Below are 21,646 nucleotides of genomic sequence, written 5' to 3' on the forward strand. Positions count from 1 at the left end.
GCAATTTATTCCCTATCATATCGATAAGGGGTAACTTTAAATTCTGGCCCAACCCCTTTAAATATTTTGTAGGACAATGTGGCTTATTTATTACTTTAGGCAGATAATGCCGATTCTTATTTACTCAAGGGGTGCAGAGTGATGTATTAATTATTCTGGAGTACTGTATGGCTCATTACTCATAGGGCACTGGGTGGCTTATTAAGTATTCAGGGGCCACAGTGTAACCTGTTAAATATTCTGAAGACAATGTGTGGTACCATTAGGAGTTTGTCTTAATATAGGGGTTAGCAATATGAAAAATCACAAAAGCCAAAGACAGTGTGGCAACCATTGAAGACACAAGTTGCATGCTTGAGAAGTTATCATGGAAATCTGGACTGTATGGAGAAGAACTACAGCAATCATGGAGGAAATCACCTGTGATTCACTTAATGTTATTGTTCATTTTGCCACTGGCTGTGTCTGATGAGTCCTGTAGTCACTATATAGTCTGCAGAGCGATGATGAGTGGTACCATCCTTGTTTGTGAACTAACAAGTCCCAGCATTTATTTACCACTCTTCAGGTCAAACGAGGATGTGTTTTTTTATATGGTACAAACTTCTATGGCAGGGGCTAACCTGACTTTGCAATTTATCACTTTAGTGATCTTAGCTCTGGAGCTGTTTTTATGATGTGAGCTTGGTCCAATATTAATATGATGGACTTGGTTCTAGTGTTGTATTTATGTAATGCTTGGTTCTGGTACTGTATTTCTGTCATGAGCTAGGTTCTGGTACTGCATTTATATTATGAGCTTGTTTCTGGTGCTGTATTTCTGTCATGAGCTAGTTCTTCTACTGTATTTATGTTATGAGCTTGGTTCTTATACTGTATTTACGTACGGAGTTTGTTCTGGGGCTTTATTTATATAGTGACATTTGATCTAGCATTAATAATTAAAATTATTACTCAGCAGGGTGCTATGCCGTGGGCTACTCAGGTACAAATTTTAGACAGTCTATTAGAGAACCTTTGGTAAAAAAAAATATAAATCCAATTCTGCCAATAGGATATATCAACAGGGGGTTGTCTACATGAGACAGACCATTTAAAGGCATATTACCTTAATCATTTATAACCTGCCCAAAGAATATGCCATAAATTCAGTATACAAATTAGAAAAATGATTGGTTGACAAATAATTGCCAAAGTCTTACAGAAAGACAACTTCGCTGATAATCCAGATAGGCTGAATAATGGTCTACCATCATGAAAGTACAAGTAGAACTGGCGATGGTACATACCATTCTCAGACTGCCACCAGCGAAGAGGACCGATTGAAGAGACCACATTAATGATCCGATGACTCACTGTTGTAAAGGGTTCTCGGGAATCACAGCGACAACATTGAAACTGCGCCTGAGGGAAGACGCTTACAGTTATTTTAAGACTTTGTACAGAATGGCCAGAAATACGCTACATCTCATTAACTTCAATATAACACACATAAGGCAAAAAAAATGGCAGTTTTCTTCTGGAAACAGTGCCACACCTGTCCGTGGGTTGTGTCTGGTATTACAGCTTAGCTCATGAAGCGAATGGTACATTGCTGAAGTACCGCACACAACCTATGTTTTTGCAAGAATGCAGCCATGTTTTTGTAATCATGACCCATCACTGCTCTCCGTTCAGTGTTTTTCAGGTGTTTTACCACAGACTTCTTTGTTACAAAAAGAATTGCATGCGTGCTTTAAAAAATACCACCCAAAAAACGCTTGTAAAAACGCATGAAATTCATGGCAGGCTTCAAAGAATGCCACAAAGAAACTCAATGGGTAAGAAGATTTATAGAACAGAGATGTAAAACCACTCTTCCTGTTTGCATGTTAACTTTGCCAACTCTGTCACTGATACATATTTTTGTGTCAAACCCAGTATAACTTCCAACACCATTCAGTGTTTATCTACAGACATTCTTACTCATTCATTCATGATGATCATGTGCCATAAGTAAGAATATTGGGCTCAGAACATCACAAACAGTCAAAGATATAAAAAACATAACAAAGTGCAAGTAGTAAATAGAAGAACACTAAGGAGCTCCCAATGCAATAAACAGGACAGAAAACAATGTTCTGGTGATGGAATAAACGTTGTGCATCAGATTTACAATATTTTCTTCCTGAAGGACAGTCTTCATTTGGATGAGTTGGGTAATAAATACATACATTATTCATCCATGACCAGTAATCATATACATGAAATACATTACTAAGCAGGCCATAATTATTGGATACATTTTGGCACAACTGGCTGACGGAATGTGTACAGGAACATTCCGACTGCCAATTAACAAGACGTGTAAGAGGATCGGGGGATCAGACAGATTGGATTTCAATGTGTTTAATCCCCTGATTGGGTATGTGTTCACCAGGAGGGACCGCTGTAGATTTTCTGTGTGCAATTTCCATGTGGATGATTCCCAGAATTCACATTAGCAAGTGGATGAGATTTACACAAATTGCTCACACTGTCAAAAAAATATAAGTGGATTTATGCTGCAGATTTGCAAGGCAAAGGGAGAAATCTGCAGCAATTCTACAGCATTTTAAAATCAGCAATAAAAAAGGCACCATTTGGTGCAGATTTTGCCACTACAGATTTTGAGCAGATATGATGTGTATTTACCAATGTGGAAAATCCGCAACCGCCCCATCTCATTTCCTGTAGGAGAGGGGTCTGTCAGATAGTTACTTCCGTCTTCTCCCTGTAAGGCTTTATTCACATGAGCGTATTTGATTTTACGCTGGCCGCATGCGGCCGGAAATCACAATAGTGAGGAATCGCCGCCATCTAATTCTGACTTTAATTAGCGTTTTCTCATCCATTCACATGAGTGTATCGGGGGGAAACAAATCTCTGCAGTGCTGAATTCCATCAGTTGGCAGATTGGGTACTATTAGCTTTAAATAGCGGCAGCTGTCTTCCTTTCCCGGCGTTGGACGCAGGTAAACTCCTCCCCCTTCCTTTTTTTTTTTGCTCCCATAGGAATCTATGGGAGCCTCTAGTATTTTTCATCAAAAGATAGCTCATGGCCTCTTTTGATGCTGCAAGAAATATAGTCAACTGAAAACAGTCACCGATTTGACAATTTTATGGCGCAATTTCTCCATGCACCGGTAAATCACCCATGGTAATGAACCCATTGGAATCAAATGCTTCAGATGTTAGTGATTTTCATTTGATGTTCTATCGCAGCGAAATAGCTGTGATAAAATGCTTGTGTGAATGAGGCTTTATAAACACACATGCTTAACCACAGGTGACAAAAATCGCACGAGATTTGTACGTTGCGAGATGCAAAAATACGAACCCCATTGTTTTGAATGGGATCATACACATGAGCGATGTTTTCCTGCACGGCACCTAATGCGATGCAGAAAACAAATAGCGGCATATTCTATCTTGTGTGTGCTCTCGCATCGCAGCGCCCATTGCTTACAATGGAACCAGGTGCAGCATTGTACCAGATGCTGGGCGCATGTGATCTGATATCTCCCATTAAAAACAACGGGAGAAACCTTGCGGTCCTCCGCCATGGCTGACAGCCGCTCTGGAGTATCCCCGCATCCCAGAAGTGATGGAAGGCTGTTTTGCCATAAAACGCCTCACATTCACATGAATTTCACTTGATAAGGAGCAAGATATGGGGGCGGGATTCACGGTTCCATATTACGCTCGTGTGAAGTTAGCCTCAGGGCTTATTTACACGAGCATATATCGGCCGCCGTTTTCACGGCCAATTTATGCTACCATCTGAGCTGTCTTCCCTTCCCTCCCCCGCGTCGGCTCACCTCCTCCCTCCTCCCTTCCAGCTGTTTGCGATGGAAGGGGGCGGGACTGCAGCCGGTATACACTTGTGTAAATAAGCCCTCATGCTGTGTTTGCATGCAATGATCATTGTTCAAAAAATTGTTCAAATGAGCGAAAGTGAACAATATTTTTCCGAGCCAATAACTGAACGTCGAACGAGAATCGTGCACTATTTGTTCATCGTCCCATCTCAGCAGGACTAAAAATCAGCGTTGGCTTGTGCACTTATCGTTACATTTCATTACTCCCCGCGCACATAGGAATGTGAAACACTGCACAAGAACTGGATGATTCCTAAAAGTTACTTTACTGTTCTGGAACAAGCGCGGCAAACAATGCATAGGTGACGGACATGTGAGTAAGGTGCAATATGCACAGTGTAGGTGACAGCCACCGTAAGTGGGGGCGTCCTTATCAGGAAGATTGCCCCATGAGCGTATGTGTATTTGCGCCACATTTTTGCACATTGGTGGCTGCATATTTGTGCGTGGAGTAGTGTTTTACTGAGCTTTTGGAGCGCAAGTTTTGTACAATTGCGCACGCAAAAAAAACACTCACCAATGCTCTCAGCCATTGAGATGGCAAATTAGTTTCATCAGTTCTTTTCCTGCACAAATGCGCTGGAAGATAGAGCGTGCTCCATTTTTTTTTTTTTTTGCACATATGCAAAATACGTGCTTGTGCATGAACCCATTGAAATGAATGGGTTCTATTTCCTGTATGTTGCTTCAGGCAGGGTGCGAGTAATGGAAAGAATGAGGAGAGCTGTCATCGTGCATCATAGCTCCTGTCTACACTGCTCCTGCCACGGACGTGCAGAGAACATACAGATATCATCAAATAGCCCCTGTGGTGAATATTCCCACCATCGGACCTGGAGTAAATGATGGTTGTATCTGTTGGCTCACATCTGCAGTGCCTGTGCTCCCTGCTGATGCTTGTCGCCCACGCCTAGCTCCTTTATATATTATGTATATGTATAATGCTTGTTTGCGAGTATTTTAATGAATTTCAATAAAAAGCATATTTTAAGGGACTATTTTCCTGCTGTGAATTATCGGTCTGGTTATTGTTTCTCCTGGTTGCGCCAAACAAGAAGGAGACCCGTGTAACTAGGGTTGAAACGTTGTGGGCACAATAAAGACAACTCTTTGAGATAATTCCCTGGAGTGCTGCTTCTCTCCTTCTTGTTTGGCTCTACTATATATTTGATCCAGGATCCAGGATCGTGGTGGGCGTGCACCGTGATACTAAGGATAAACCTTCCCTTCAATATAAAGGTGATGTGTGTGCTGTGACAGATTGCTGATTATTCGTTTCTCCTGGTTGCGGGGTACTGCAGTGTATTATCATCTAGGTATAAACTGTAAATGTATTCAATTTATTGAATTAGAATATTAGTTGAAGCCACAGCGATTCCTGTACAAACTGTGTATCTATTTCGGTCCCATAGACATAAGTCCTGGGAGGGACAACTGGAACATTTCACTTTACAGGAAGAGAGCAGACGGCCTGCATTGAGCGCTTGCAGTAACAGGGTGAAAGTTATCTAGGGGAATCAAGTGAAATTCACCAAGGTCCACAAACAGACCTTTGTAGTGGCTTGTGTCTGCCTTCATGCCATGAACTAGGTGAAAGGTTACTGGGTGATCAGTCAGTCTGCACAGGGGTCGCTCTGGTCGGTGCGGCTGCTGCAGGCTGTGAGATTCCCCACAGACACAGCCGCAAGAACTAATAGCATTGCTATGGAGAACCACATCTCTACAACAAAGAGCTGTCACATTTCTGGGATTTGTAGTGCTGTAAGCCATGTGCGAGACTCCAGGACTCCACGGTGCCCACGGCTGAGAGGCCTCCGCAGCAACTGAACGCCATTGTAGACATGGATCAAAAGGGTATTAAAACGTTCCTGCTCAGACATTTACATAACACAAAGTACTGTTATATGCGCTAATGTGTCTGAGGAGGTTATTCTCCGTTTATGTGTAATACGATACCGAGCCTGCGAATACAGCCTCAGATTTCTTTTCTTTCTACGCAAATTCTGCAATTCATAAGTACAATCACATCACAAAATATGTCTGCTAGTTGTCAGGGGGGTCAAACTCCTTTTTTCTGAAGGCCACATCAGCATATGGTTGATTTTACATAAGTGGGTGCGCAAATATTCTCGCCTCAGTGCAACGTATTGTGCAGTGAACGAGGTTGATGAGGTAGATTCACACACGTATCGGCGAATAGTACTGTACTTTTTGCGCACACATGGCCTGTTCACACACGAGCGTGACACCCCCTTCTGTGGTTTAAAAGCTATATAGCCTAATAAGGTCAAGATGTGTTCTTTGCACAGTGTTTGCTGCATCCCATTATGTATTTGCGCACGTACCATAGACTTCTATAGGGTCTTTGCTGAGCAAAATGAAGAGATAGAGCAGGTCATATTTTTTTGGAATGTGTGAAATCTACGAGGCCTTCTTGAGTTTTTTTTTGTGAAAAACACAGTAAATACACAAGTAAAAAAAAACACGAGAAGGTCTAAATACACAGTGGATACAAACAGTTTCGGTCAGTGAAAACGCTGTGTATTTCATGGACCAAGACTGCATCCGCCAGTGTGAATGAGGCCTAAATCTAACTACTCCTTATACGGCTGTGGAGCTCTCTGCAATATAATGCGTTCTCTCCCTTCCACCTCTTTAGCACTGAGCTTCCTACCTTGGAGGGCGACTATGGTGCCCAGGTAGGGGATCAGAGCTGTGCTAGAGCTCAGAATCCAAGATTTCTACTGCTCCCTGTGCCAGGATGGCAGTGCATACCAGAGCTCAAAATCTAAGATGGCACCTGTGTCGGCGCCACCCTCTGTGCCAAGCATTGGCTCGTCCTCCGGGGAAAGCGCAGAGTTGGTCTTTCTGTGTTTGGACCTCATTGCAGGCCACACAAAATAACGCAGTGGTCCGGATTTGGCCTGTGGGCCTTGAGTTTGACATGTGGTCTAAACAGAGTTATCACTTGGTTCAGAGGTGGACACAGAGGAGAAGATCAGAGCAAAGATTACCCCCAATCCACCTCCCACGAGCTTCTGGTTCCAAAAATAGTTGAAACTGCAGCGTCCCATAGGGTTACCCCAGACACAGAGCGTACGTTGAGGAGCTGAGAGGGCAAGATGCTGGCTTGTCACGGTGGCATTTACCATGCTCCCTCCCAAAGGGACACACGTAGCCTCGGCCAGGGCAATGCTGGGCCTCTTCCGGACACATCTCAGAGAGGGATGCCCAATAAACACGAGAAATGGTTCTGTTACCCACTGGTATGACCCTAGGCGGGAAATAAATGGAGCCACAGACAGAATTGGTGTACCTCAGGTCCCTGGGAATGGTCAGGGCCTGGAAGAACTTTACTTGCATAACTCCAGAATAACACAAGGCACAATTGACATTTCTTGAAGTGCAGGTATTAAACAGACTTGAGTAATAGTACCTCCACGCGGTGATTCCAGACTTCAGGACGGCTTTGCGTGAACAACAGACTTAGGAGTACCTCCACCCAGTAATCCCAGACTTCAGGACGGCCGGGTGTGACGAATGAAGAAGAGTACCTCTGTGCGGTGATCCAATAACTCTGGATGGCCGTGTAGGAAAAGAGGTCAGAATGTACCTCTGCACTGGGCCTTGGAAATTGCACTTACTTCTGGCTCATGCTCCTTCTCTCTTAGGGCTCACTCTTTTCTCATCACAGATACACGCTAGGGAACCTCTCTTCCTCTTCCATTCTTCACCACATGAGGGTTGAAGGTACCCTCACATGGCTGGCACTCTTGATCCAGAACCCAGAAGATGTGGAAGACACAGCTCTTAAAGGGGTTGTCCCGCGCCGAAACTGTTTTTTTTTTTTTTTCAACCCCCCCCCCGTTCGGCGCGAGACAACCCCGATGCAGGGACGTAAAGAAAGCTTACCGGAGCGCTTACCTTAATCCCCGTGCTCCGGTGACTTCTATACTTACCGGTGAAGATGGCCGCCGGGATCCTCTTCCTCCGTGGACCGCAGCTCTTCTGTGCGGTCCATTGCCGATTCCAGCCTCCTGATTGGCTGGAATCGGCACGTGACGGGGCGGAGCTACACGGAGCCGGCATCCTGCACGAGAGGCTCCATAGAAGAAAGCAGAAGACCCGGACTGCGCAAGCGCGGCTAATTTGGCCATCAGAGGCCGAAAATTAGTCGGCACCATGGAGACGAGGACGCCAGCAACGGAGCAGGTAAGTATAAAACTTTTTATAACTTCTGTATGGCTCATAATTAATGCACGATGTATATTACAAAGTGCATTAATATGGCCATACAGAAGTGTATAGACCCACTTGCTGCCGTGGGACAACCCCTTTAAGAATAGACTCACTCTCTTTTCCGATCTGATTATGGCCTTAAACAGACAAATGTGTTTGTGCGCGTGAAACTCACGTGCAATTCCTGCACGCAAGAAAGGATAGGACACGGCAGCTTTCTGCATGTTATGCAGAAAGTTACCATAGAAGTCTATGGCAGGTTAAAAAAAATCAGGGGAAAGAGTGGGACAAGCGGACAACCCTTGTTCATGAGCAAATGCACTCCATTGTGGCTAGCATATTTGCGTATGCGCAGCTTGATGAGGCCCTTAACCCTTGAGACAAAATATAAGGACAGTGTGAAAGATGTGAAAACCGTAAAAAACAATTCAGACTGTTCTGCCAATCAACTACATCTTGGCCACGTGATGATGATGATGGCGGCGACGATGAACTGGATGTCCGACAGGATGGCTTTTCTATCTTCCGTTCTTCATCTCATTTGTTGTACAATCGGCTATTTTCAGTTTTTGGGACAAAGGGAAAGTGATGTAAATTCCTCGTCTGCATTCCTTCCTCGTCTCATTTACTACAACACCATTGTGATGCAGCAGAGCCGACGCTGCGCTATGTAATGTTCCAAAAGCAGAAGAACAGACGGAGTCATAGATTGCAGCAGTTTCAGTAACTGAGTGACCTCTGTTCTAGTAATGTGCTGTTTAGGCTGCGACAGATCACGTGGTGATAAGATGGCTGTGACACAAACACGTCTGGCTCCTAGATGGAATATTTTATTATTTTTTATTTATTAAAATAAACTGCATTTAAAAAGTCATATACAGTGATACCTTGGGTTAAGAGTGCCTCAGCTTACAAGCTTTTTAACTTGAGAGCAGGCTCTCTCCTGAATTTTTGCTTTGATTTAAGAGCAAAAACTTGGGTTAAGAGAGCCTTGCTCTCAATGGGGCCGCTGCTGCTGTCAGTGGCTCCATTGAAAGCAATGGCCTGCTGGCAACCCCTGCAGTGATTTTCGGGAAGGGCTTTAAATATAGGCCTTCCCTGAAAATCATCCCTAGCTGTAGTAAAAAATATATACTCAACTGTCCGCCGCTGCCGGGGCTCAGGCGTGTCTAGCCGCCACTTGTTCTCCATGCATTTTTAATCCCCGCCGGCTGAAAAGCTTCAGAGCAGTGCAGGGAGAACAAGCAGTGGCTAGACGCGCCTGAGCCCCGGCAGACAGGTGAGTATATGTATTTTTAATTTTTTTACTACAGTTAGGACGCCTGCACACGGGCGGAAATCCCGCGGCGGTATTTCCCGCGGGATTTCCGCCACTGAAAGTCTGCATAGGAGTGCATTACAATACGCACTCCTATGCAGACGGCCGTGGTTTAGCCGCGCGAAATCTCCCTTTTTCGTACGGCTGCCATTGAGTCCTATAAGAGTCTTTCAAGCTTTCATTTGCGTGAAAAGACAGGTCCTGTCCTATCTTTTGATGGCAGTTAAGGACAAAACCTATCTTTTCACACAAACAAAAGTCTTGTGTAGACATTACCTATGTTTTATCTTGTGGTGCGATTTTTAAGGCAAAAAATCGTTTGTGTGAAGAAACTCATGGGAAACCATTGGTTCTAATAGATGCGATTTTTTGACGAGTCTACTTACTGTTAGGGCTTCTACTCACTTGCGTTTTTTAACAGACAAATTTTACACGAATATGCACTAATATGAACCCCATTCTTTTGAATGGGGCTATATGCATGAATGGGGCTATATACATTAATGGGGCTATACACATGAATGGGGTTATGTACATTAATGGGCCAGAGGCGTAACTTGAAGCTTCTGGGCCCCAACGCAAAAGCTGTAACAGGGCCCCCAACTATAAAGCTTTATTCATACTACTAGGCTTACTATATGGAGAAGTTAGGCCTTATGGGCCCCCTAAGGCTTCTGGGCCCGGGTGCAACCGCATTCCCTGCATCCTCTATAGTTACGTCCATGAATGGGGCTATACACATGAATAGGGCTATACGCATGAATAGGGCTATACGTATGAATGGGGCTATATACATTAATGGGGCTATACACATGAATAGGGCTATAGGAATGAATGGGGCTATACAAATAAGCCATCTTCTTCCTGCAAAAAATCACGACATGCCCTATCTTTGGACATTCTTTCGGAACGCCTCGCATCGCCCATTTTCAATGCGGACGCAAAGCATCACCTGGTGTGCGAGGTGCACTCGAGTGCGATACAAGGCTTCTCATCAAAAACAATGGGAAACACTTCACGACCCTAATTCTATGGTGGAAACATGATGACTGCGCTGATTTGTTTGCATCAGTAATTGTGGGATGAGAGCCGGCGGACTGCATCCAACTAGTAAGTACTAAGTGCATCACAACACGTCGCCTCCACGCTGCGGACGGGAATATCTACTGATCACGCCATGAAATACACAACAAGTGCCGGATGAGGACATTAAACTCCAGCCTGCAGGTCCTTCTCTGCACATTGTGTAATGTCCGCACTCCACCAGAGATAACGGCTGGAACTGAACACACAGGGCTCTGATAAAAAGTTTTGTAATCACACTGCAGCTCACCGCCATATGCGCAGATAGCGGTTGTTAAAACTCTCACTGATTTGACAGCTATTCCCCCCATATCTGGTGGATATACATCTGGGCTCTGCTGCACATCTTCTCAAGGGTTCATTCACACGAGCGTTTTTATGTAGCTATTAGATGCTACAAAACATCGACCGAAAATCGCGACCATCTGAAGCATTAGATTCTAATGCATTCATTCACATGAGCGATTTTCAGGCACATGAAGAAAACTGCAGCGTCAAAACGTGAAATCAGCGTTTCCAGTCGCAGATTTTTAAATCTGCGTCAAAAGATAGGTCTTGCTCTATCTTTTGACAAAAAACGCGGGAAGCTCCCATATACTTCTAAGGGAGCTGAAAAAAATGTGGGGGGGGGGGAGGGGGGCAGGAGTTTAGCTCCGTCCAGCACTTTAAAAAAAAGACAGCTGCTGCTATTCAAGCATTAGAAATCATTCCGAAGATTTCTGCCAATCGGCAGAATTCCGCGGTGCAGTGTATTTTTCCCGCTATATGCCTGTGTGAATGGACAAGAAAATGCAAATTAAGCTCAGGACTCAATTGCGGCTATTCTTCATTGCTGCGATTTTGAGCCGCAATGCAGCCAGCATGAGGACGCACACACTTGTGTGAATGAGACCTAATAGGGAAAGGAGACGCTGCTACATAGCTTCCTGTGTGGTTAATTTTGTGTCTGTTGGCATCCGTTTTGCGCCTGCATATCCCCCCTGAGCCGGACATAGATGTGTTGCTTGCAGTCATTCTCCGCTCAGCTATGGGTGACAGACAAGTGTACAAAGAGTGCAACGTTTAATTAGTTGTGTCCAGCCCAATCAAAAGAACGAGCCCAGCCCGACGCAACTGTAAGGCCTCATTCACATGAGCGTTTTTATGTGGCTATGCAGCCACGTAAAAACGTTGCCTGAAAATCCCTACCACGTGAAGCATTGGATTCCAATGTATTCGTTCACATGGGCGGTTTTCAGGTGCGTGAAAAAATCACACTGTCAAAATGTCAAATTGTTGACCATGTTCGGTCGCCCAAATTTTCTCACTGCATCAAAATATAGGTCTTGACTAGGGATGAGCGAGTATACTTACTAAGGCACTACTCGCTCGAGTAATGTGCTTTAGCCGAGTATCTCCCAGCTCGTCCCTAAAGATTCGGGGGCCGGCGGGGGGCAGGGAGCTGCGGGGGAGAGCGGGCAGGAACGGAGGGGAGATCTCTCTCTCCCGCCCGCTCTCCCCTGCTCCCCGCCGCAACTCACCTGTCAGCTGCGGCGGCCCCCGAGTCTTTAGGGACGAGCAGGGAGATACTCAGCTAAGGCACATTACTCGAGCGAGTAGTGCCTTAGCAAGTATACTCGCTCATCCCTAGTCTTGACCTATATTTTGATGAAAAACACAGGGGGCTGCCATAGACTTGTATGGGAGCTGAAAAAATAGCAGGGAGTTAACCGGTATCCGGCACCAGGTAAGAAGATAGCTGCTGCTATTTAAGCTAACAGAAGTCATTTTACCGACTGACGGAATTCCGCGTTGCTGTGCATTATTCACACAATATGCGAATAGACAAGAAAATGCTAATTAAGTTCGGGACTCGATCGCGGCTATTCTTCATTATCGTGATTTTATGGCACGTGTGGCCAGCGTTAAAATACACGGGCTCGTTTAAATGAGGCCTTATATGTAAAGGAACGCTCATGGGAGAATGAGACAAGCAGTCCTGCGGCCCGATACTCGTTAAGGCTACTTTTAGATGAGCTGATTTATTGTTTGAACAAGCGAACAAGCAAATGACGTCAGAGTTCGCTTGTTCGTTCATGGACTCTATCTCTACAGGCAGAAACATCATTGGCTCGTTCAAACCAGAAATTGTTCAGAATCATTCAGTCTTTCACATTCGCTGTATCGGGGCTCATTCACATGGACGTCATTTTGATGCAAAGTAGGTGCGTCAAAAAAATCGCATCTAAAAGAACCCATTGTTTCCTACATGCTCTTTCAGATGAACAAAAGGCGCAATTTTTTGATGCCGAGATTTCCCTCCGTTAAAAGATAGGACAAGTAATATGAGAGACTATGTGAACCGTACGGCAAAAGGTGGGGGAGGGAATTTAGCATTGCCAAGCACTGCTAAATAAACATAGCTGTACCCCACCCCCCTTCCCTCCCTGATGGCAGAAAGGAGGGGGGGGGGGTAGCAGTGGGGAACACTAGAACAATGAAGGGGATTCCTGCAGAGAGGAAAGTAGTCCCTGTGTCATTTTGAAAGGCATCCCCATGGGGATTCCCTTCATTGTTCTGGTGGCCATGGGATTTCGGGGGCTGCGGTATCACTGCACTGCGAGACGCAACAGTCGGCCGTGTAAACTCATGGCTTTTTTAGCACAGCTTTCGGAGTGTTAAACTGACACTCATGTGAAGGAGCCCTCATTGACTGAGAAGGACTGAATGATTGATCTTTGATCTGAATGATCACTGAATGAGCCAATGATGATTTTTATGTCTGCAGAAAATGAACGATGAATGAAAAGTGCACAATTCTCGTTTGTCGTTGAGTCATCGGCTCATGTTTAGACTGAACTATTAGTACGGGTTCACACGGGGCGGATTTGCCGCGAATTAGCCAGCCATGTGGACGAGATTTCTCAGAAATCTCGTCCACACTGGATGGCAAATCCACTGCGGCTAAACCGGCATAACCCGTCACTACGGCGCGGATTTGCCGACCGCAGCATGTTCATTTTTTTTTTCCGCTGCGGCCGCGCTCTCCTCTATGGGAGCGCCGGCCGCAGCGGAAGAGCGAGCGTCCGGGCCGCTTTAAAACTGACGCGGGTTTTGAAGCAGCGGTTCTCCCGGCGGAAATCTCGCGGTTTTTCACTGCGGCCAAACCGCGAGATTTCCATCGGGAATCCGCCCCGTGTGAACCCAGCCTTTACATTCACTTTCCTATGTTTGCATGATAATTGTTCTGTGTAAACGCACCCCGAGTTATCATCTAATCCTGGCCAGAGTAGTGGGATTAGATAACATATATGTACAGAATCGGTGTAAAGGGGTTATAAAACATACAAAGAAGCAGCACTCACCTCATCTTCCCCGACAATCCGGCTCTGAGGTTGCTGCGGTCCCACGCCAGTCTTTGTCTACATGCGAACAGCAATGTCATTTTGGACCGCAGCGGTTGTGTGCCAGAGTATAATGGCTTCCATCTCTGAGTGCCAGGAGTTCAGTGCATGAATGCTGCGACTATTGACAGGCTGCAGCACTTATAACCCAATATCGCCAGGACTGCAGAAGGGCGAGCCCTGGATCATTGGGAAAGGACAGCAGTACTCATTCTTTTTGGTTTTATACCAATGGCTATTATTTTTAGTTATTTAGTGTTTTTTTTCAAGATGAATAACACTTTATAGAGGTTCTTTACTAAAGTACAGGGGGCAGTTTTAGAGGTACAAAAAGAAGCTCTTGGGCCCTAATGCAAAATCTGTAACAGGGCCCGTCAACCTACCATATACTATTTATAACACTTCTTATGTGATAGAGGAGCCTTTGGTCCCCCTAAGGCTCAGGGGCCCGGTAGCGACTGCTACCTCTGCACCCCTTATTGGGTCAGTCTATCTGTGCAGCAGCCGCTCTTAGGCTGGGTTCCCACCCGGCGTATTCCCGACGGGTGGGAAGAATAAGCGCCGCAAGTAGCACTATTTCTTCTGGTATGTTGTGTCGAATCTGTGACGGAACCACCAAACAAAGGTTCCAGCGCAGATGTGAACCTGACCTGAGAGATGAAATAACCCAAAGTTATTGTGATTATGTTACAGATTTTCGAATTACCTAATATAATTTGAAGAGTATTTATCAGAGGCCACAGCGCAGCACTCCCAACTCCTGCCATCACGGCGCTCTTTAAAGTAGTTGATTTGTTGACTATACTTATTAGGGGAAATTTACATTGCAAATGCCGCTCATAGGACTGGGTCACACAAACATATTTGCGCGGTGGTTGGCATGCGCGATACGCAGTGAATAGAAGTTATAGATTTTCAATGGGTTCCTTCACATTAGCATATTTTGCATGTCATCTTGGTCTCACAAAAAAATACGCAGCGTGCTCTATTTTCCAGGGCATTTGCATACGGGAAGAGCATATATTGAACTAATTACACTAATTGCCCATTTCAAAGAATGGGAGCACAGTTGCGTGTTTTTTCCATGCACAGATGCACACGATTTGCACTCATAAAGCACTGTAAAGTACGTGCATGCGCGTGCAGATACGCAATGACCATTGTGCAAATGCAGGCTTAAATGCACTTACACCCATGTGACGCCGGCCTTAGTATAATTTCCCCTAGGCACAATGCTCACTCCTCTTCATGTGCCTACACAGAAACGTACACCAGGTCCAGGTCTGACATGAGTTACAACAGTTTCTGGTGTAAATTATACATATATCTGTTGGTCCAGGGCGACCATGCACCATAGAAGGAGGGGGGTATTCCTTTTAGACATCATACACCCCTTTCCCCATTCATGTAAGTCATCAAGTTTTTTTTATTATTTCACCACTTCACAGAAACTCTTATGAACGCCGTTTTTTCTTATTCGCCTGTCCTGTGCCAAACCTTCTTTTTTGATTTTTGGGGTCACCTACAGCTCTGCATTTCCACTGGATGTCCATGGGACATAAGAAGTTGTTGGTTTTTCCTTCCGCATACCAGTACTACGGGTGTTGGGGATCAGGTCTCCTCACCTGGAGCACCTCCCTGCCTGCGACAGGCTGGCCAATTCACATTTGATATACACGCGCCATAATGACAAGTACCACACACTTCACAAAACTGGCAAGGTTGGTACGAAAAAACAAAATATCTCAACATTTTGCACTTGACATCAGGAATATAAAGGCGTTAGTAAATATCCCTGACTGACTCTTCTAGAACGTTTTAATCACACATCTATATTTACCTACCAGTCAGTATATCTTTGTATCCCAATGTAATTATTACATAACTTCGATAAAGGATCAGTAAGCAGAGTCCCAAACCCCTGTCTTGCCCTCCCTACCTTTCCCTCATTAATTTCCGTCCACTACTTGTTATCTGTTTTTTATAATAGTGCAAGTACTACCTATTATCAAATTTCATAAATAAAGAATTTAAATAGAACTTTTCCTTACTGAATAGGCTGCCGGTATATAGTGTTGCGTCGATGCCACTATATAGTATTATGTCGCTGCCACTATATAGCGTTGTGTCGCTGCCACTATATAGCTTTGGGTCGCTGCCTCTATATAGAGTTGGGTCACTGCCGCTATATAGGGTTGTGTCGCTGCCACTATTTAGCGTTGTGTCGCTGCCATTATATAGCATTAAATTGCTGCCACTATGTAGCTTTGGGTCACTGCCTCTATATAGCGTTGTGTCGCTGCCACTATATAGCTTTGGGTCGCTGCCTCTATATAGAGTTGGGTCACTGCCGCTATATAGGGTTGTGTCGCTGCCACTATATAGCGTTGTGTCGCTGCCATTATATAGCATTAAATTGCTGCCACTATGTAGCTTTGGGTCACTGCCTCTATACAGAGTTGGGTAGCTGCCACAATATAGCATTGAATTGCTGCCACTATATAACTTTGGGTCGCTGCCTCTATATAGAGTTGGGTCACTGCCACTATATAGGGTTGTATCGCTGCCACTATATAGCGTTGTTTCCCTGCCACTATGTAGCATTCAATTGCTGCCACTATATAGCTTTGAATCACTGCCTCTATATAGAGTTGGGTAGCTGCCACTATATAGCGTTGAGTCGCTGCCATTTTATAGCGTTCTGTCGCTGCCACTCTAGTGTTGCTGCCTCTATATAGCGTTGTGTCGCTGCCACTATATAGCATTGTGTCACTTTCTCTATATAGCGTTGTGTCGCTGCTATTATAGTGTTGTGTCACTGCCTCTATATAGCATTGTGTCGATGCATCTATATAGCGTTGTGTCGTTACCTCTATATTGCATTATGTCGCTGCCTCTATATAGCGTTGTGTCGCTGCCACTATATAGCATTGAATTGCTGCCACTATACAGCGTCAGACGCTACCTCTATATAGCGTGGTGTCACTGCCATTATATATTGTTGTGTCACTTCCTCCCTATAGCATTGTGTTGCTGCCTCTATAGCGTTGTGTCGCTTCCTCTATATAGCGTTGGGTAGCTGCCACTATTTGGCATTGTGTCGCTTTCTCTATATAGCGTTGTGTCGCTTCCTTTATATAGTGCTGTGTCGCTGCAACTATAGAGTGTTGTGTTGCTGCCTCTATATAGCATTGTGTTGCTTACTCTATATAGTGTAGTGTCGCTGCTACTATAGAGTGTTGTGTCACTGCCTCTATATAGCGTTGTGTTGCTGCCTCTATATAGCGTAATGTTGCTGCCTCTGCATAGCGTTGTGTCGCTGCCTCTATATAGCATTATGTCGTCTGCCACTATACAGTGTTCTGTCGCTGCCTCTATATAGCATTGTATCACTGCCTCTATATAGCGTTGGGTCGCTGCCTTTATATAGCGTTGGGTCGCTGCCTCTATATAGCGTTGGGTCACTGCCTCTATATAGCATTGGGTCGCTGCCTCTATATAGCGTTGGGTCGCTGCCTCTATATAGCCTTGGGTCACTGCCTCTATATAGCGTTGGATCGCTGCCTCTATATAGCGTTGGGTCGCTGCCTCTATATAGCGTTGGGTCGCTGCCTCTATATAGTGTTTTGTCGCTGCCACTATATAGCGTTGGGTTGCTGCCTCTATATAGCGTTGGGTCACTGCCTCTATATAGCGTTGGGTTGCTGCCTCTATATAGCGTTGGGTCGCTGCCTCTATATAGTGTTTTGTCGCTGCCACTATATAGCGTTGGGTTGCTGCCTCTATATAGCGTTGGGTCACTGCCTCTATATAGCGTTGGGTTGCTGCCTCTATATAGCGTTGGGTCGCTGCCTCTATATAGTGTTTTGTCGCTGCCACTATATAGCGTTGGGTTGCTGCCTCTATATAGCGTTGCATCACAAGGCAGTAAAACATGCTGCAAATTCTTTTACTTTTCGGTGCCGACCTACTGAGTAAAATGTTCTGCTTAGGACTTCCACGTAGTCACAAAGCAGTTACTTTTCTCTACGTGTCCAAACTATTAAATTACATAGAAATGCCAGAACTACTAGAACAATTTTCTAGTTAAGCACAGGGAAGGCTTGTGTGCGAGTACAAGCATGTCTGATGCTGGCAGGAAAACAAGACTCGTCTTCAGGTAAGGCAGTAAAACCAGAGACGTTATAGGGAACGGCGCCGCTCGTTCTGCTGACCCCCCCCCCCACCACATCGTGAGAGGACATGGTACAAAGAGGTCCAGTATGAGAAACACCTGACAGATTTTTTTTCCTGCCCAGTCTCAAATAGTTTCATCTGCAGACTAAGAGCTCATTCACACAATGGAATTTGCGCAGCTAACTTACATGTGCAAAAAAACGCAACTATTAGAAACAGTGGATTCCTATGGAGACATTCAGATGAAATAATTTTAGCCACGCAAAAAAAAAATTGCACCTAAAAAGATGGGACATCCGCAAAATTATAGTTGCTGACTAGAGATGAGCAAACCTACTCGGCCACGCCCCTTTTTCGCCCGAGCGGCGCAATTTTCGAGTACTTCCATACTCGGGCGAAAAGATTTGGGGGGCGCCGTGGGAGAGTGGGGGGTTGCAGCGGGGAGTGGGGGAGAGAGGGAGAGAGAGAGGGCTCCCCCCTGTTCCCCGCTGCTACCCCCCCGCTCCGCCACGCCTCCCCTCGCCCCCCGGCGCCCCCCAAATCTTTTCACCCGAGTACTGAAGTACTCGAAAATCACGGTGCTCGATCGAGTAATTACTCAAAACGAGTACGTTTGCTCATCTCTATTGCTGACCTATCTTTGGTGTGCAAAGCGCAGAAGACTCCATAGACTCCTATGGGAGACTATGTGAGCTGGCCGGCAAAGGAAGATGAAGGGAAGCCCCGCTGGAACCCCCTTCATTGCCGGGGACTCCCTTCATCTCAGCAGGGCTGGAGGGATTCCCCAGTAGCAAGGCTGGAGGGTTTCCCCTAGGAGCAGAGCTGGAGAGATTCCGCCATAGTGAGGAGAGAGGGGTTCCCCTGCAGGGTAGATGGAGGGATATCGCCAAAGCAGGAAGAGAGGGGTTTGCCTGTAGGGCAGATGGAATTATTTCCCCACAGCGGGGAGAGAGGGGTTCTCTCTTCTGCGCGATTTTGACGCCTGTGTGAATGAACAGTAAGCAATGCTCTATATAGGAGCACCTCATAGATGGAACATCGGCCAGCACCTCTGACTATCTAACATGATCCTCATCCACGTTTAGCATTTACTAGTAAGAAATGGAAATGAATGGCGTGCCTCTTACAAAGAGTAGATAGAACCACTGAATGCTCTCAGTCACCAGAAATCATGGCGGTGTTAACTGCAGTGTCAGCTAATTCCTGTGCCAAATACCTCAGAGCAGCTTTCTAGCATAAAGTAAAGATACTTTTACCGCCCGCATAATCACTGAAAACAGCGAATTTGGGCAATAATTGCCTCCTGCACACGAGACTGCAGGCAGGGCGCTGAATGAGAAATCACTTACTTAAATTGATTGTTTTTTAGCATAACTACAAACTAAGCAACTGTCAGGCTGTGTGAACAGGCAGTCATCCAGATAGGAACAACTGCCTGTTTACTGTGAATGGAGGCATTCAGACTGGAAAGATCTCCAGCTGCTCTGCCTTCATTCACAGAATGACTATTGCTTGTGTGTAAAGCACAGAATTGATAGTCGGTAGTCCGTGGGACACTGTTATGCACTTATGTGCCCCATAGTCATCCCGTGTAAACGTACCATCATGATAAATACTTCTATCCTATAATACGGTGATATATGGATACGCATTGCATTAATGAGATTATTTACTAGTTATTGCTACATCATTCATCACAGTTTCTGTACATGGTGGTGTAAACTTGATCCAAAGGCTTCGGGTGGCATCATCAGACGTGGAGACGAAATCTAGTGAACTCCAGATTTATTTTTACAAAGTTAAATATCCAACTTTTAGGCTCTATCCAGTTATATAAAGTACAGGGGCGTCATACTGTCTTACCAATAGAGATACAATAACATTGCACGCTGACCGCCATAAAAAATGTAGTGAATACACTTGCAAAAAAAACACACAAGAAGGCCCAAATATGCAGTGAATATGCACAGTTTTGGTCCATCAGAGCGCTGTCTATTTCATGGACTGAGGCCTTAAACAGATAGGCGTGTATTTGTTCTGTTATGCGGCCATGATTGTCACAGCCAGATAACGGGAGAAAAAGAAACCATTGATTTTAATGGTTTCGTTTTCACTATCGGGATTATCGCCCATTAACAATACGCCTGAGAAAAGATAGGACTTGCCCTATAGATAATATTAACTACGATTGGGCAGCACTGCTTTTTTCCAATTCCTGTGCTATGGCTGATAAAAAATTAAAAAAAACTCTGTCAGCCCTTTGTTCCTTCCAAGTTTCTGCGCTCCCTCTATGAACCCAATGTGTAGGGGGTTAACAGCGGGGATCGGTGTTCTCATTGCTCTCCGATGTCACAGCAGGAGGCTGGCTATCTGTCACAGCCAGCTCCCGCTGTGAGATGGCGCAGACTCACTTCTGATCCCGCACCATCCACATGATGTAAGTTTGCGTACTGGTGTGTTAAGTACCGCCCTGCAAGGATGTAAACTTCATATAGCGTTAAGGGGTTAATATTCCTTATTGTATCCATGTTGTACCTGATCTAATGTTATATACTGTATGTAAAGCACTTGAGTTATTTCTGACCCTCCGGCATGTTGAGAGCGCTTGCGTACCATGACTAGAGGTGCTATATTCATTGCATCAATAACAGTAGCGCAGCAGTGTGCCAAATACCAAACGGGCGCAATCCGACCCTTACACAGTCCACTCCAGAGGCGGCTGCACTTGGCTTCCATCCTCCTCTCTCGGAGTCGGAGCTGTACCATCGGTCACTGGATGAAATTACATGAAGCCGCAGACTGAGGATGTGAAATGCGAACCGTACAGAACAACGTGACGGGACTAGCACATTGTAACCATAGTGGGCGCGACGAGCCAGCTCCACCACAAACCACGAGACCTCGGCTCCAGCCCAGGTGACAGGGAAGGAGACCACGACAAACATACAGATATTAAGTAACGGACGGTAGCTTCTTAGTTTATATCAGGGCTAAGACAGATAAGAGTGATACGCAATATGCTCGCTGCTGTGCAATTTTGTTGTGCAGTAAACGAGTGTATTTGCACAGGCAGCGCTCATACACACAGGCAGGGGAATCACTCCGCCACGATAAATGGCTAATTATCCTACCGCGAGTGCGGGTATACGCAGCATTTAGTGCACACCCGTGCGGGCAGTTGTGCATGTTTGCGCACTTCCCATAGACCTCTGTGGGGCTCTTTGGTGTGCAAATATGCACAAGAAGGGGCAGGTTCTATTTTTTTCCACACGAAAAAAAAAAGAGAATGAGCCCGAGTTCTATTCTCTGCATGCAAAAATGCAGCGTATCACGCTCATGTGTTTAAGCCCTAAAAATGCATCTACAAAGTATGCGGGTAACTCATAATATTGGCTTACGTGACATAGTTATTCTAAGGCCTAGTTCACCAGGGCGTAAGTGCATTTCAGTTGTTGGTTTTTCGTGCGCACAAATACACTGCGCATTTGCGCACACAAAAGAAAGTACACAGATGGGATAATGTATTTGCTGCATATTTATGGCGTATT

At 45.2% G+C, this 21,646-nt stretch overlaps 1 protein-coding gene across 2 annotated transcripts in view; it reads right to left on the minus strand.

Annotated features, from left to right (window-relative positions):
* Nucleotides 1-21,646, minus strand: part of LAMB3 (laminin subunit beta 3) — a 91,477-nt gene that overhangs the window by 46,399 nt on the left and 23,432 nt on the right. Inside the window, exons 1-2 of one of the 2 annotated variants that reach the window (XM_066600232.1) lie at nucleotides 2,674-2,721; nucleotides 1,290-1,404 (exon numbers count right to left, since the gene is read on the minus strand). In XM_066600232.1, the coding sequence (XP_066456329.1) occupies nucleotides 1,290-1,404; nucleotides 2,674-2,706 (148 nt within the window). In that variant the 5' untranslated portion in view covers nucleotides 2,707-2,721. Of the gene's footprint in view, nucleotides 1-1,289; nucleotides 1,405-2,673; nucleotides 2,722-21,646 lie in introns of those variants that run through there. The other variant, XM_066600231.1, reaches the window with a different exon arrangement.

Source organism: Eleutherodactylus coqui, chromosome 4 (genome assembly GCF_035609145.1).
Source record: "Eleutherodactylus coqui strain aEleCoq1 chromosome 4, aEleCoq1.hap1, whole genome shotgun sequence".
Lineage (NCBI taxonomy): Eukaryota > Metazoa > Chordata > Amphibia > Anura > Eleutherodactylidae > Eleutherodactylus > Eleutherodactylus coqui.